General features: G+C 41.4%; 1 protein-coding gene across 2 annotated transcripts in view; it reads left to right on the top strand.

Annotated features, from left to right (window-relative positions):
• Positions 1-16918, top strand: part of LOC308137666 (uncharacterized protein C1orf21 homolog) — a 32329-nt gene that overhangs the window by 11603 nt on the left and 3808 nt on the right. For both annotated transcript variants that reach the window (XM_080506429.1, XM_080506430.1), the window contains exons 2-5: positions 5083-5212; positions 14638-14723; positions 15713-15780; positions 16662-16722. In XM_080506429.1, the coding sequence (XP_080362555.1) occupies positions 5122-5212; positions 14638-14723; positions 15713-15780; positions 16662-16722 (306 nt within the window). In that variant the 5' untranslated portion in view covers positions 5083-5121. The remainder of the gene's footprint in view (positions 1-5082; positions 5213-14637; positions 14724-15712; positions 15781-16661; positions 16723-16918) is intronic.

The raw sequence follows: 16918 nt of genomic DNA, 5'->3' as shown, positions 1-16918 counted from the left end.
AATCCACTATTTTAATAACATTCAAAATTCAAGCAGCATATTTATGAGGACCCGTGATCCCCGGAAAGACATTTGCAAAATCCTGCAAATGTTTTGAGATATTTTCAAGACTATTTCTAATACTCACTTGTCAACTTCTTGCAGCACAATGAGACTCTTTACTGCTGCACTTCATGACCTCCAGTATTTCATATGAACAACATTGGTACTTCCACTAAAAAGGGAATATTTCTACTAATATTTCATGAAAAAAAACCAACTCAACTTAAAATGTTGTTTGTTTGAAGTTAGCCAGGAACATAATGAGATGTATTTCTAGGGTATTCTCTTGAATTTTTGGGAAAAAGAAAGGACAGCTCTGCATTTCATTTCTGCACGTTTAATTATAATGTGTCTCGACAATATCAGACTTCAAAGATATCCTTTATGAGGAAGACTCAAAGTTTAACGGCAATATGCATATATTTGTAAAGATATCATTCAAGAGAGAAGCAGTCATATCAGTGAAAAATGTAATAATGTTCTCCTCAAATGTATAATGTTGCATCATTTTGTTGTTGGCTGGTGAGTAATTCACAGCTATATTGGAGTATCCAATATTTATATCGTGGCATTTTTGTACTGTAAAATGCAAAACAAACAAAACAAAATATATATATACATTTTTTATGAATCACAAAAATATGGGAATTAAATAAATGTTGCATTTTCAGTGCATGAGAAAAATTATCTGTTATTGGATTGTGTGTGGACGAAGAGGGGAAAAAAAAGGAACCTTTTTACACTCTTATTATTTTCCAACATGTGCCATTAAATGGCCAAATGCTCTATCTCCAAATGTTAATGGAAGTGAAACGTTCATTTTGGAGCTGCCCTGTGACTCATCGTCAGTAATTTTCCCCTCAATTCTGTTAACAGACAAACTATGAAACCACACCAAACTTACTGGCGGTAATAATTGCTTTGACGTTGGCTGAAAACGTCCCGAACAAGTTTCAACATTGATTGTTCATCGGGTTATTTTTTATTTTATTTTTTTAAACTGCCATTGTGCCATTTAGTTGAGAACTTAAAGGTAAAACCCATAATCACAATGACATTGCTGTGAATAAAGGGAAAGAAATTTTCTTTTTGTCTTTTTGTCTTTTGTCCCTGATTATACGGTAGTTAAACAATGACAAAGAGAAAAAATCTGACATTTTCAAAGGAATAAAAGCAAACTTTCACCGGTTTTGATGCTCCTTCACATGACACCGGCTTTGATTCACTTAAAACCCTGAGCTTTTTGAAAACATCCCCCAAAGAGCAAAAAGCTCTGTTCTCCATTTCTGTGTAAACTAGGAGAATTGAACTTTTCCGAAATGCTGAGTGTTGCACATGCACACTACGATTAGAGGAAATAGTTCTACGTGTGTGAGTGGTTCGTCTGTAACAATGGGGGAATTGTTTATGCGGTTCAGTCTTTGGACTTTGAAAACGTCTTGCCAAATGAAATGTACATTAACACATCATGATTTGGAGGCAAGCCGAGTCATGAGACGCTTAAATCGGTTATCTACCAAACATGTTTTAATATTTTCTCTTTCTGTGAAAGACGTCTCGCTGCTTTTCTTTTCTTTTTTGCCTCCACTATAGCATCTATTCATGACACTGTCCCCACAATGACTATATAGCAGAATGCTCTGCATTGTTGTCTGAGACTAAATTAGCTAATAATACATTTTAATTATGCAGGCTTTGCTGTTGTCAAAATGAACGGTAAAATGGTCGACTGTATAATCGCAGTAATGTGGCCTTGGTGGCTATCCCCACAGACACTGGGTCTGTGGGGGCGCTGCCCGCTCCACGTACACCTGGTGCTTTTGTGCCGCGTCCAGAAGAGATGAAGGCCGGTTGGCCGCAGCCTGAATTCAGGAGTAAACACTGTCCTCTTGTCAGCTTCAAACACTTTGAAGGAGGGAGGAGGGGCTGGCGGCACTCTTATGAAGCTCTTTCTCCTCCGTCTCTCTCTCTCTCTCTCTCTTTCTGACATAATATCCATCCTTTCCTTCTCCCTTGTACTCCAGTGTTTCACTCCTTCCTCCTATTTCTAGCCTTTTTCTCTCTTCAGTGTTTTCCGCCTTTTCAAAAAACATCTCCTCCATCCAGCACTCCTCCTCCTCCTCCTCCTCCTCCTCATCCCCCTCCCTGCACTTGTTTACCGGTGCTGCAGATTTAATTTGGGTGATGGGTAATCATCTGAAGTGTGTGTGTCTGTTCGTGTGTTCGTGCACATTTTTGTAACTGGCAGCAGTCAGATGGGCTCTGTCAATGACTGCATATGGCATGTGTGATTGACATGGACACTATCTATAGTGTATTGTGTGTGACAGTGTGTGTGACAGTGTGCGAGGCCTCCTGTGACGGTGTGTGTGCGAGTGTGATTGACTGACGGCGCGGTTCACAGCTTCATGCTGGCTGTCCGGCTGAGTGGGAGGGTTTTACTCGCATCTCTTTCCTGACATCAAAATCCAGGTAGTGTTAAAATGAGCTGTCAGCTTTAGCGATGATGATGATCAACAAGAATTTCCAGTTTATTTTGAAGCCTTTCGACATTAAAGCCCACATGGTTTGTTCTCTTCCGTGTTTTCATTTCGCAGTGAGGAATCTTCTTGATTTAGTTTCATGTTTCCTGTGTTACGCTTCTCTCTTGAGGCTTCACCAAAAAGCAGTCAGATTGTCATTTGTGTGGTTAAAGCGCACGCAATATATTCCATGACTGAATGCCGAATGTTGCTGCTCGTCATTCTTGCAACTTGCTCGCTCCACAACAATAGTTTCTTTTCCTTGAAAGGTGTGGATTTCTCTCTCTATTGTCCCCATGCATGTGGAGACAGTAGTGATGATTCATTTACAAATTTGCATGATGCAAGTTAAATACCACATCACCCAGCTCACACTATATTAGGTACGTCTTGCTGATACTGGGTTGGGCCCCCTTTTGTGATCAGGACTTCATTCTTGTATTCAGAAAGCTGTTGTAAATGTTCCTGAGAAACTTTAGTTCATATTGACATGATTCCCAGTGTCCCATTTCACCACATCCTACTGGATCTGGTCCATTGGATTAGTATCTGGTGACTGTGGAGGTTCATTGGAGTTCATTGAGCTAATTTTCATGCTCACAAAACCTGTTGATGATTTAAGCTCATTAGCTTCGCCTACAAAGTTTGCAGAGAATATCATGTGTTAGTCTGCATGTATTTAGTTATTGGATTGTATGTATGTATGTGTTTATTATACCTACTTGTCGCAAAAAACTACTCACCTGAATTGCATGAATTTTGGGGGGATTTTAGGGATTAGACTTTAACTGTGTAAAGAATTTGGTCAGTGGTGAAAAAATGAATACATTTGAAGCTCACCGGGTTCCCACCCAATTGGATTACTTGAGTTGAACTCTTGACCTCGCCTGCCCAAAACTTTTATACAAGTTTACAGGGCCGAAGTCGGTCTATGTGAAAACACAATGTTTACAAAGTGTAAACAGCTCATTTATGGATGGAGTTGCAGGATGCGGTCTGTGTGCATGTGGCTGTAAATAGCTGGATATTCCCGTCGGCAGTGGATGGAGGCATAAACAGAGCTAATTGGAGAGTGAATATTGGATTTGCATCTTGCAGGTAGCCGGAAGCAAGACTGCAAATGTGTGTCCGTGTTGCTTCATGTCTATTAGATCATTATATTGACAGCGCTTTGTCTAATTTGTCTACACTGTGTATATGTACTATACTGTATGCATACTGTGTAGTAATGATGCTACCGTATGGTTTATTTTAATCTACTTATAGAAACACTGTACTGTAAGGAGACGACATCATGCATTTAGACTATTTCTTTTGTATTTCAATCATATCATGTTTGTGTTGTGGTTGGAGGGGTCGCACATGGCCAGCATGCTTGACACAATATGCAAACGTATCCTTCTTTCTATTTCTGCTTGTGTTTTCTTAATGTCGCCTGGCTTCCTCATACAAATCAATAACATGCATGTTAGCTTAAATTGCATAGCCCTGGCCCCTTTAGGGTAGGTGCAGACCGAGCAACTGCAGCGTGTCCAAAGACGATTATCATAACAAATTGTAACATGTGTGAAGGCTCATTATATTGCAAACTTACTAGAATAAGCTTCGCATTAGCCACACCGTTACATCAGAATTGGTGTTGTATACAAGGTCCTAACTTGTATGCTTTATCAATTCTTTGAGCTTATATTGACACCATCAATAAAGATCTATGCATAACACGTCTGACCTACGGCACCTTTGATTGTTCTTCACTTCAGTTGCTGAACAAAATTGTGGCTACTGACTGCAATTTGAGCTGTTATATAAGTTTATCACTTGATACTTCAGTACCAAAGAGTATCATTGTTATTCTAAGTGAACATGCTATCAAAGCCTTTAAGAAAAAAAATCAAATGAAGTAAAAAAAAAAAAAAATAGTGTTGGCAAATCAATCTTGGTGTGTAAAGACAAAATGTACTATTGTGTTGGTGGAGTGATTGTCATGTCATTGCCGTGAGGCCACGGTTGTGAAATTTGTGACACTTTTGGAAAATAATCTCTCACCTGAGAGACCAGACATTATAAGCCATGATCAAGGCCATCGGTCTTATGTCTGTTCCAGCCAAAATCGCGCAGCGTATAGCTGTATTTAATTTTGTGCCAAGCTGCTTATCTACCTGTTGCATCACTGCTGATCGTGTTCGCGACACAAATTGATATGTTATGTTTTGTTTGGCTTGACGGTGTTCTTACCTTTTCATTTTTTTTTTTTTATTTACATTTGTTTGTCAAAACTGTGTGTAGAAAGCATGGATAAATAATTTAACATTCAGACAAACATGCCATCATAAGTAGGTCTGGATGTACTTTGTGAAGGAACAGCTAATCTCGGGAGAGGATCCCGTGAAATAACACCGTAGAAAAGATCTCGCCGCAAATCACCGTGGACTACATACAACATGTGCTGTGAAAAGGCCGCACGGCGCCCTTGTTCATTTGACCGTGCAAAAATGCTCTCCTCTCTGTTCCTGTGCAGGTGAGAGTGCGATGAGGAGAGGCTTCAGAGTGTGAGGCCATGGGCTGCACCTCGGCCAAGCAGGTGTCCGCCGTGCCCAACGATGAGGAGGGACGTGGCAAGGCTTACAGCAATGGAGACCTCTTCACCGGTCAGTTCACACACGGACGTCAATAAAATCTTCACAGCTCCATTTCACTCACTTAATTGCTCAACGTAGACCAATTACCCCTGCCGCCCTCACTATATCTCCTCTTCATAATCGCTCAGAGTCCTCTGGGAGACCTTTAAGTTCTCCATTGAAGACAATAACTGTCAACTGCACTGGCTTTATAGGAGTCATCTGTGTTGACAGAACATGTTAGAGAGAGGAAGTAACCATTTAGAGAGATGATGGTGTGAACTGGTGTCCTTAACCTCAATATTTTTGTGGGAGATGGGAGGGAGAAAAAAAAAATAGCAATAACACCAATGTGAGGACAGGAGAGGCTAGAATGCGAACGGAGAAACGGGAAAGACAGGTGACGGATCACATCATTAACAATGTAACGGGTGAAGTCAAAAGGGCCCTCCACTAATTGAATTGACCACATGGAGTCTGATTTAACGTTCACATGGAGTTGGACTCATGCCCCGAGGATGTGTGTACGGTGTGTTGTCGCTTCGGAGGAAGTTTTCCAGAGTTCAAAAAAATCAGTTTGATGGTCTCATCAGGGTTCTTCTCCAGGGCTGAAACTTTTAGGAATATTCAAGGCAATATCACACTTGTTTGACATGTAACAAACGTCCACAGGTGGAGCAGTCAGCTTTACTCCTTTGGCTACCAAGCTGTCATTTCATATTTTTTTTTAATACTAAATCCATCTAATATGTTATCACTGTTTTACAAAAATATTTTTATTTTCACAAAAAGAGCTGTCACAAAATAGGCCCAGACTGTTTGTCACCACAAGTTCCTGCTTCCTGAAAGTTTCCTTTCTTGCATAAATGACTTCTCTTGTGGGAAACATTAGTTACTTTTTGCAAAGTCTGTCTTCAGAGTCTTTCATCATCTCGACTGTTGAGGATGAAAATGTTAAAATGCTTCTTGAAAAGTTCAAGTTCGCATTACCAAAGGTAGTTTTTGTCCATTGCTTCATTGGTTTACCAAAACTGCTAAAAGTATTCAACTGAAACAAAAAGTGAGACTGACACTGACAACTCAGCAATTACTCATAAACTAGAAAATTTATTTTATTTAGCAGCCAGATTTATTAAGGATTAAAAAAAAAGATGGATACTTGGTTGAAAAATATGAGTTTTAATCAATGTTGTGTTGGTATTACACTGGTACAAATAAAAAAAAGCTCCAGTTTAATTCAAGGACACAATGTTCCTTTGTGATTCATATGCGTTCATCTTTAAACAAGAACAGCAAAACTTCTAATATAATAAGTCACTTCCATTGTGCTTTCATCCTTATTCAGGGCAGCTTTACAATCATGTTTAAGTAATCCTTGTCTGTACTGTATTCAGGGTGAACTCGTCCCTGACTCAGGGTGCAATGAAACGGCATGATTGGAACAATTGAATGAGCTTTTGTGTCACTTTAAGAGTTATTTAATAACCGTTCTAGGTGTGATCCTTTTTAAAAAAAATAAAAGTTAGATCAAGCAACGATTAGAATCTGTTGCATTTTCTTGTTTTCATCTGTATAAACTTTGTCTGAAAACATCAAATCTGAACATGTTGTATGTTTCATTCGCATTTTCAGCAAAAAATATGAACTTGAGTCCATCCTGATGAAAATGTTTACTCAGCTGACGTTCAGAGGTGAATGAGTGGGGAAACGAAACATTTAATTTATTGATGAATGTTTTTGTTAATTGCAGCATTGACTTAGATTGTTTATAGCTGACTGTTGTGTGAGATGGGGGGAGAAAGAGAGAGAGAGAGTGCGAGAGAGAGGAAGGGGGATTAATGGCGATTAAGAATTAGGAGCAACACTCTAACTGCATGCGGGGGGATGGATGTGGCAGATGACAATCCACAGGAGGTCCCTTCTCTCTATCCTCATCATCCTCTCTCCCTCTGACCCGTTTCCCTCCTCTTCAGCCGCTCACTTTCTATCCGCGACCTTTCGTTGACACTCCTTTCTTTCTTCCTGCGCCTTCTCTGAAATGTTCCCATCACCCGCCGCCCCGCTCTCCCCGCTGATGTCTTTGCACTCGCGTCTCGTCTCCCTCCTCGTCTTTTAAGGAGCAAGAAAACTCGGCAGAGGCTGGGAGGGCGAAAGATGGGAGGAGTGGAGCGTTTTCCTTGAGAGGGGAAGAAAGAATGACGTGTGTCGACGCCTCTGCTTTTTTTTTTTCTTTCTTCCCCTCACTCACTTTAACCTCTCCGTGTCTTGTTTATATCGCCTCGTAACCTTCCACTGCTCAAGGCCTCATTCTTCTCTTCCTCTTTCTCTCTCTCTCACTCTATTTTGGGTCTCTATGACCCCCCCCCCCCCCTTCCCTTTCTTCCGGCTCCCATGTCCCAGTGTTTCTCCTCTCCAGCCTCTTTCCTCTCTTCTTTGGCACAACATTAGGTCAGAACCTTGTGTCCTTTCACATCCTCTCCTCAATCCTCCCTCTTCCTCTCCATTTATCCCTTCGTCTTGCTGTCACTTGGTCAAAGGGGGATCCAGAGCAGTCCTGGTTGTTACTATTTGAGCTTGTGGGAGATGGAAGTGACCTGAATAGTGAGGATTAGAGTTATCTCAGCTTGCATCTCCTTTCTTAACGCAACACCCCTCTGTTATTTGTCTCATTTTTGTTAGCATCTGGCCTTCCAGTTGTTATTGTTTAAGCATTGTGTCGTCATACTTTTCGACTTAACATGCCACCCTGGCCAAACTGGCTCACTGTATCTGGTGTGTTGTTATGACCAAAGCAGAAAGCATCAGTTAGCTCTGGTCAATCAGGCCCATTTTAAAGAAAACTGTGGAGCTGAAATGAAGAACACACTTTCCCATTGACATGCAAACAAGTTTGGACCTGGGAGGCCACGCCAATCCCGAGGCAACTATTCAGCTGATGTTATACTTATTCCATTAGGTTTCTATCAGAATTAGCGGGAGGGGAGACAGCTCAATGGTCCCGTTGCTGATGGAAAAATATTGGTTCACTTTCAGGTCTTAAGGACTCCAACGATACAGCAGATGATTAATACTATGAAAGATGGAAAAAGATTCCCTGAAAGACATGAAATGACAACTATTGAACAGCATGTCGGTGTGTCTGAGCAATCACATGTTACAGTGTTGTATATCACCGAACCTCTTCTCGCTCACGCTGATCCCACGCCAACAGATTGTCAGCTCGTCGGTCTACACTCGTGTGAGTGTGTTTGCGTCTGTGTGTGTCCCAGATATTTTGGCTGCCCATTCCGCCAGACTCCGGCTCCTGACACTAAACCACCCCCACCCCCACTGTGCCTGACCCTCTCTGGGTCACCCCCGCACAATAACCGGAAAAGGCTGAGCTGCATTACACAAACACCGAAGGCCGGCGAGGAAAAATAGCAACACTCACCACAACAGTATGCCACTGATGTCTGTTAATAATCACCGTCCTAGGAGATTGTAGTGGAGATAGCGGATGTGGTATTGCAGCATATGTGGAATCTCGGCAACTATAAAATGAGTTTCAGGCCAGAGTTTACTGTTCATAAAGTGTTTGTTTTAAGGCAGCAAAAACAACTGAGTTCTTGAACGCCTTCACCAAACTCAGCTGAGAAGTCGTGAATATCAGCAATGCAGTATTCCATGATATGCATGTTATGTCAAAAAAGTAAACGGATATATATATATAATATCCTCACCGCCTGCTGCAGGTCTTTTTTGTTTTCTTTGGAGCTGGAGAACCTCGCAGTGCAGCAGCAGGTCAGGGGGCAGCCCTCGGCTTGTTGATGTTTCAGCTTACTGAGGAAATATTCTTAGCTGAGCCTTTTTTCCCTGAGTAAGAAATGTGTTTAGTCCAGGTGAGGTCAGAAGAGAAGTGGACATGAAGGGATTTGAAGCTTTTCACCTCCTCTGCTCTCCTTGCAGTGTATTCACAGTGCAGTGTTCGGTGTGCTCTTCGTCCCTCTGTATCAAATGCAGAAAAAAAAAAATATTGCAAAGTACATCAGATAAATTTCTTCTCTCGCTGTTTTTTCTGTCAGGCCAACACACCTGCAGCAGGATCAATACTTCAGGGAGAAAAACAGACTTCCTCAGAAACTGATTATTACATGAGCACTTCTAAGAAACACTGGCACTTCATTCAAACTGAGATCTTCCTCTTAGTGAGCTCAATAGCTGCTCAGACCTCGCCAGTATTATCACACACGCAGTTTTTAAAGAGAGCAGTTACCTATTTGAGTGAACTTTTTTTCACGCCGTCACATCTCAGACAATTCTTTCTGTTCCCCCGGAGCGACACTAACTGCGGAAGACACTTCAATCTCATAACAAAACAACCGTCTCTGGACGCATTGCATGCAGGTTGCGGGTGAAATCAATTCAGCTGCAGGGCAGTATACAGAAATAGAGGAGCATGCTGGCTCACCTGAAAGTCACCGGTTCAATCCCTGGGCTAGCAGGGTAAATATGACACCAGGGGGTGAGAGCAGCACTTGCACATCCCTCATTATCGCTGCTGAAGTGCCCTTTAATGAGGCGGTTCAGCTTCTCCAGCACAGCAGTCGGCCGTGGCTAACTGTGGCTGGACTGTGCAGCTTCCAGGTGTGACTGTGGAGGAGTTTGTTTCTGGAAAGAGGTATTCATGTACAGAGGCAGTTCCAATGCAAGAACAAAGAAACGCATGACACAACCAAGTCTGTATTTTTGGAACGCTTGCCTGAATGAAGACATTTCTCCAGAAAGAAAAACTCTTCAAGAATGACATACACAAACACACCGTCATGCACAGACTGAGCTGACAAGCAGGTGGAACACAGACATAGATACTGTACATACCTGCGTACAAGAAGAGACGATTATTTGGCCGCAATGAAGGGTCTGCCACACGCCAGGAAGGACTGTGAAAGCGCTTTTCAACATTTCTCGAACGATATGACTTGTTACGAATTAAGAAATTGACTCCGGCTTTAAGAATTGTTCATGTTTCCAACAACATTTTTTATAAACGTTATAAGCAGTCACTGATGCAATGAGCAAACGGTTTCCTGGCAACGTTTGTTGTTGTTGCGCGGGTGAAATGTGTTCCAGGACATTTTCTATGAACAAATAATGAGTGGCTTTAGCTGCAGTACGTCACATCAGAGTGGATCACGCTCATCATGACGTGAACGTGTTCTACATCTGGATTGCACGCCTTCACAATCGGTTAGCGTTAACTTTAATATTGATTGTCAGCTGACAGGAACATTTCTGCTCGTATAACCCAATGATTGTCCATGAATTATGTTTGAATATTTGCTGCTCGATACAATAAATCAGTCAAAGTTGTTTAATCATGACAATAAAAGTAGAGACAAATACATTAAACTTGCTTTTCTGTGTAAATGGATGAAACAAATATGAGTGAATACTAGCCAGAAAGCATTAAGTATCAGCTAATCACATCAAATTATCTTGGTTTTTTTGTAATGTTCTGCAGGTTTCTGCTGGGCAAAGTATGAATAAAACCAAACAAATCTGTTCTGAGTTTCCCAATTTTTTATTTTTTTTTTATAGCTTAAGCTATTATACTTTTAGCACTGATGCAATTTATTCTTGACATTTTGAAAGTATAAACAAATTAAACTATGGTCAGTGCGATTCACACATTAAAAGGAATCAATATTGGTTACCTAACTGGTTGAATTAAATCTGTGTCAATTTAGTAGCAGGAGAAAAACATTTAGGTTAGATCATGTGCAGAATTCTATCACATTTAATTCTGCACTGACTTAGAGGAATCATGTGACAGTCACAATGGCTGCCATTCGAAAGGGATCTGAAGCAATATTAAATCAAATATCTCAAAGTGAACTGTCTGATCACCCACTTTTCTTCATCTTATGTCCAGCAGCTGAAGGCAAAACATTTTCTACCGCCTACTTGTCTTTATAGTCTTTCTCGTTCACAGCTGATTGTGAGTATATTTGTATAAGAGACGAGACTTTGTGTTCAGGTGTAAATGTCATGGCCAGGCTGATGATGGCCTCCAGCCAGACTATTCGAGAGGGAGGACACACAGCAGGAAGGACAGAGTGACATAGCCACAGGACAGAAGAGCTGTGAGAGCGTGCACAGACACACACACACATACACACACGCAAATAAGGCTATTTAAATGAGTCACGCTCATACAAATGCTGCACTTGCATGAAATAACTAACGGGTTGATTCAAAGAGGCTGAAATAGAAACACTCTTGTGTGTGCGTGTGTGTGTGTGCATTTTAAGGTCAGTGCAGTTTCCCGCTCTCTAATCACGGATGAGAAAGATGTCCACATCATAAAATCATGGCATCTCAAAATAGGTTTACTCTTTCATCTTCCGTTCCTTCCTCTGACGATTTCCCTCCATCTCACCCTGAGCGAGCCCCGACATCGGCGTGACGAAACACTGTTGTCATTTCTTGTGACGACCGACACGCACTGGCACACACACACACACACACACACACACCCCATGACCAACTTTTGCTCCCGTCTAAATTGAGGGAACGTGGTAGATGTGATAAGTCTTGATTGGTGTATGCTGGGTCACTTTGATCTATGTATATTAAAAGCTTTTTGACTCTCCCGTGACGGGAGCATAACATTCAGACACTTTGTAACCCGTCAGGCTCCAAATTATAAGATGGCCCTTTTTCCTCATTTCCTTACTGAAAATGTCAATTTCGATTTGTTTGTGTGCCCTGCAGCAGAATCTAATCTTTACTCTTTCTTTCTATTTGTATTCGGGTTTCAGAGATTTTAGAACCAAGGATGTGACTCTTAATTGTGCACTGCTCCTTCACCGTGTGCTGTTTGCCTACAGAAGAAATCTAAGCCTGAGATGAGCCTGTCTTGTGTTTAAAAGCTGTGTGTGTGTGTGTGTGTGTGTGTGTGTGTGTGTGTGTGTGTGTGTGTGTGTGTGTGTGTGTGTGTGTGTGTGTGTGTGTGTGTGTGTGTGTGTGTGTGTGTGTGTGTGTGTGTGTGTGTGTGTGTGTGTGTGTGTGTGTGTGTGTGTGTGTGTGTGTGTGTGTGTGTGTGTGTGTGTGTGTCGGCATGTTCAGACAGAAGCTACTTTGCACCAACTTGTTTACATTCCTGAGACAAACGGCAGAAGCGTAGACGGCGTTTGTTTCTCTCTTCTCTGTTCCTTAATCTCCCGACAGCTTCTCCCATAAATTATTTCAAATAAACAGTATTTTACTCATGATATTTGGCTTCGTCGTGTCACACGTGGAAGGGGAAGAGACGCAGGTGACGGCGCACACGAAAACACACGCATGCAAGAACGCAAGTAATCCAGGTGTGGCCGAGTGCGAGGCAGGGGAGGAACCCTTCAGCTGGGTACAAAGAGGCACAGACAGACGCACGGATAAATAGACACATAAACTGATATTGCTGATAGAGCGAGGGCAAAATACAAAGTGTGCAACAGTCAAAACAAAGCGTTCTGCATTTGCATGTGTGCCATTTATCAGCTTTTCGGCAAGTTTATCAGTGAAACTCTCGACAGCCAGGTTGTCAGCAGAAATGGCAGCAGGCTGGTGTTGTTGTGTTCAAGGTTAAGTGGCGTAAATGTTGCACAATCATGCTGTATAGAAGGGTTTTTTCCCAAAGCACTTTACCACATAGGCAGATTAATTGTAATTGCATGGTATAAGTACCAATGGAATCTCCTGCAATTGTTGCTTGCTTTTGTGCAGGAAAAAAATCTATTTTTTTAATATATTTTCTCACTAGTGCTATATAATTACATTTTCACACATTTATGTATTTATTTATTTTTTATTCATATAGTTTTAGAGCTGAAACAGTGAAAGGATCTACCTTTTCAATTTCTTAAGCTGAAAAGTTTGGATTATATCCCTTTTAACAGTCAATCAAAACGTCCTGGTTCCTGAAAATCATAAAAATGAACCTTAAATATACAACTGATATAAACGCAGAAGCATGTGCCTTGTCTGAAATGATGCATGACAAAGGATCAGTGTTAAAACATCCATGAGCAATACTGCATTGTAACGTGCATTTTCGGAATAGTGTCGCATGTAATCAGTGTTTAAATTACTTCACGGTCAATGTGACATAGAGAATGACGTTTTCTGAACCAACTGTAATTGAATTTCTGGTTATATGGATCTGTTTTAGCTGTGTCGAATCCAGACATTACTCTGCAGTTCCATTCGGACAATTTATCGCTAATGGGCAGTAATTCACAGGTTCCACGCATTCCTACATACAAAGAAGATATAGAGGAAACATTAAAAGACATATGGGAGCATAAACAACAATCAAATCAATGAAATGAAATCGATAAATCCTCCTAAATGGTATATAAGCAAAGTCCAATCATACTGCATGTGATAAAATAGTGCTGCTGTGACTGTGAGCTGAGATCTGTGCCGAGTGTGCCATGTGATGCCACGTCTGTTGCCCTGGTTTGCAGCTGTGGCAGGATGAGGACGGGCAGACGCTCTGGGTGTGGTGGTTGTGTCGTGTGGTCTCGCGGAAGTGTCGACACTCTTACTGCCACCCCAGCTTGTCTTAACTGTCTTAACTGTCTAAGCTGTCCATGTACCCTGGAAGCTATTCAGCTGATCTTTAATCCCCTCCAGCTTGCTCCTGCTTATCACTTCCCTCTTCTTCTTCTTCTTTTTTTTTTCCCCCCTCCCGTCCCTTCTCGTCTCATCTGTCTCCTCTCGTATTTCACATACACATGTATTCCCTCTTGTAGTATCGCTTTGTCTCTCTTCAGATGAGGTTGGTTTTAAAAGGATGGGGCTTGTAGCTCCCCTCTTGCTGCAGTGTCCGTGTTTTAATACGCTTCATGAGTTCTTCATCATCACGTTAGCTGGAATGAATTATGACTCGAATCAACGAGCCATGTCGGAGAAAGGCAGGAAAATCTGATGGGACCTGGTGGAGAAATATATAGACTTTAAGATATAGGAAGAATATGACAGAAAAGTTTATTGTTGTCGTTAAAAATGACATGTACTGTAATTTGATCATATAAACGGACACACGTCAATCCTATTTTGTCTTACTCTTTAAAACTGCTGGTCTTCTATGGTGAAAATCAAAAATGCTGGCTCTCCAATTTTAGGGGATAGATTTAAAATATTGACATACAAATATTAAATATATCGGAATATTTTATAAAATGTCATGTTTTCCCCCATTTTACAATGGGGGAAAAACACTAATAAGCTTGTACGCTACAAATGTATCACTAACTGACGAAACAATTTACTTTTTAACAATAACCCCCCCCCAAAAAAGTAGATGCACTTGTAGAACCAGGAAGAAAGAAATGCAGCAGGATAATGTTTTTTCTCTCTTATACAAAGGTTATTAAAATACATGTTTATGTCTTGAATCACATCTCTCCAAACATCTCTTTCCTCAGATGAATACAAGATGAAGGGAGTGGAAGAGGTGAAGTACATGAGAGGGGATGAAAACCGGGTGAATGCACGCAACCAGGAGAACTTGGTGAGAGTCACACACACACATACATACATACACACACACACACACACACACACACACACACACACACACACACACACACACACACACACACACACACACACACACACACACACACACACACACACACACACACACACACACACACACACAGGTAAAGACAACATGTCAGTGTGTGTGGAATGTGTGGACTCATCGCTGGCTCGGTTTGACTCCCTCCTGCAAAGCCTTGCAAGATAAACTGTAAAAAAATGAGCGGAGTCCTTTTTTTCTTTTTTTTTCTGCAAACCTTGGCAAATAACTTGTCAGTTCAACCCCTCGATAATGTGAATAATTAATAAATGGAGGCACGCCATCTTTTGAATGTCAAGTCTGCGCCGAATTACAACCTCGTGGGCTCCCTAAATGTCTGAACATGAGTTTGTTTACTCTTTCAGGCCTGTCTGACAGGCTGCTGAGAAATGCAACAGTGACCGTGGTGCTATGGAAAATAAAAGCAATGTTAAACTCTATGCAGATTTGTCCCTAAACAACTGCAACTACCAGTGAGCACTTTTATCACCCCAGGATAAGCAAGGGTTTTAAATGAAGTCCTTGCATAAGGGTGTCGATACAGACAGGTTGATGGAATCTTCAGTTTTTCCTGATCATTTCACATTATCTTTATATTATTATATTATATATTAACTCATTGTAACGTTTCACTGTCGCCCTGAACTTTCCTATTTGCTCTCACTCACATGGACAGTGGCTCATATGAGGTGATCAGCCATCATCAGAGCTGATAAACAGTTTTAATAGACCAACATATCTTATGTCTGTGAACAATGTCCGATGGAAGTCACACGGTGCCTGCTGGGTGAGGCACTGTAATTTTGATAATTGAGATTTGTTCTATTGGGGGTTGGGTTGGTGAGCTGATATGCAATGTTTGTTTTTAGCCTTCTTTATTAGCTATTATGAAAATGAATACTGTGTGCATGTGTTTTCAGGAGAAGAGCAATGCACAATACAGGGGGAAGCAGCAGAAAGAGGTGGCTGCAGCAAACATCAAGTCTACGTAAGTGATCGCAGCTCACATTGTATGAAGATCTGAACAGAATATATACAGATGGACGTATGTATATAATATGTACAAAGTATATTTTAGGTGCAACTATCAGAACAAAGAAACATATTAATATTCATCCTGTAGGTACCTGCCAGGTGACAAGAGTATCAGTGATGTTATTTTCACTGCAGGAAAAACTTGATGAAGAAGGCTGCAGTCGAGAGGAGTTTAACCTTTTCTTGAAATTAGACTCTGACAAAGAAAAGAATATACTGAATTATCACACCACTAGAACATATGAGCGATAGAAATCTAGGAATATCTCACTCTAAAACTGCCGTGTCAACACTATAAGACAATACAAGTCAAACTGTTAAAAATAAAAACCAACCTAGAACATGAGAGTGTGCATTACACATAACTAAATTAAAGTCCCTTGGAAGTCAGATGTAATTTGGTGGAACTGGCCCTTTAATAAACTGTGACATCCATTCAGTCTGTTGATATTATGGTGTGTGAACTAAGTGATAGCTAAGTGTCTGGCGTTTGTAGCGTTTGCCTCCTGGCCCACCTCCAGGCTGGGTGTGTGTGTGTGTGTGTGCAACTTTGTTAATGTATACATTATGTTATAGCGCTTTAAGTGTTTTTGCATGAGATATTGGGCTAATGCTCACTGAAATAATTATTTAAAATTGTCTGCAGCCTTCTCAACCCAGCCAGCCATTTCTCACACTGCAGGGAGGTTTGTGCGTGTGGGTCTGTTCCTGTGCGTGTGTTTGTGCTGTGTGTGGGGGGGTGTAATGGAAAATTCTCATGATGTATTTGTTGCCTCCCTTCTCCTCCTCCTCCTCCTCCTCTCCAACCTCTAATCCCCCCCATCTCTCTCTCAGTATTCATACGTCAGAGAGCCAGCAGGAATTTTTCAGGATGCTGGATGAGAAGATTGAGAAGGTGAGGGCACGTATGGGTGTGTTCGCGGAGGGGCTGGGTGGAGGTGCGTTATTGGTAGGGAATCTGGGCAGCTGGGTCTTAATATGTAAAGACAAAGGCTGTTAGAGCCTACGTTAATCCATATTGTTTAACTCTTGAGTGTGTGAGGAACCGGCATTGGCTGCAGAGACGAGCCAGTTGATTTACCCAGCGAGCT

Source organism: Blennius ocellaris (assembly GCF_963422515.1).
Source record: "Blennius ocellaris genome assembly, chromosome: 12".
Taxonomy (NCBI): domain Eukaryota; kingdom Metazoa; phylum Chordata; class Actinopteri; order Blenniiformes; family Blenniidae; genus Blennius; species Blennius ocellaris.
The sequence above is the reverse complement of the archived record's forward strand: the minus strand, read 5'-3'. Positions and strand labels throughout refer to the sequence as shown.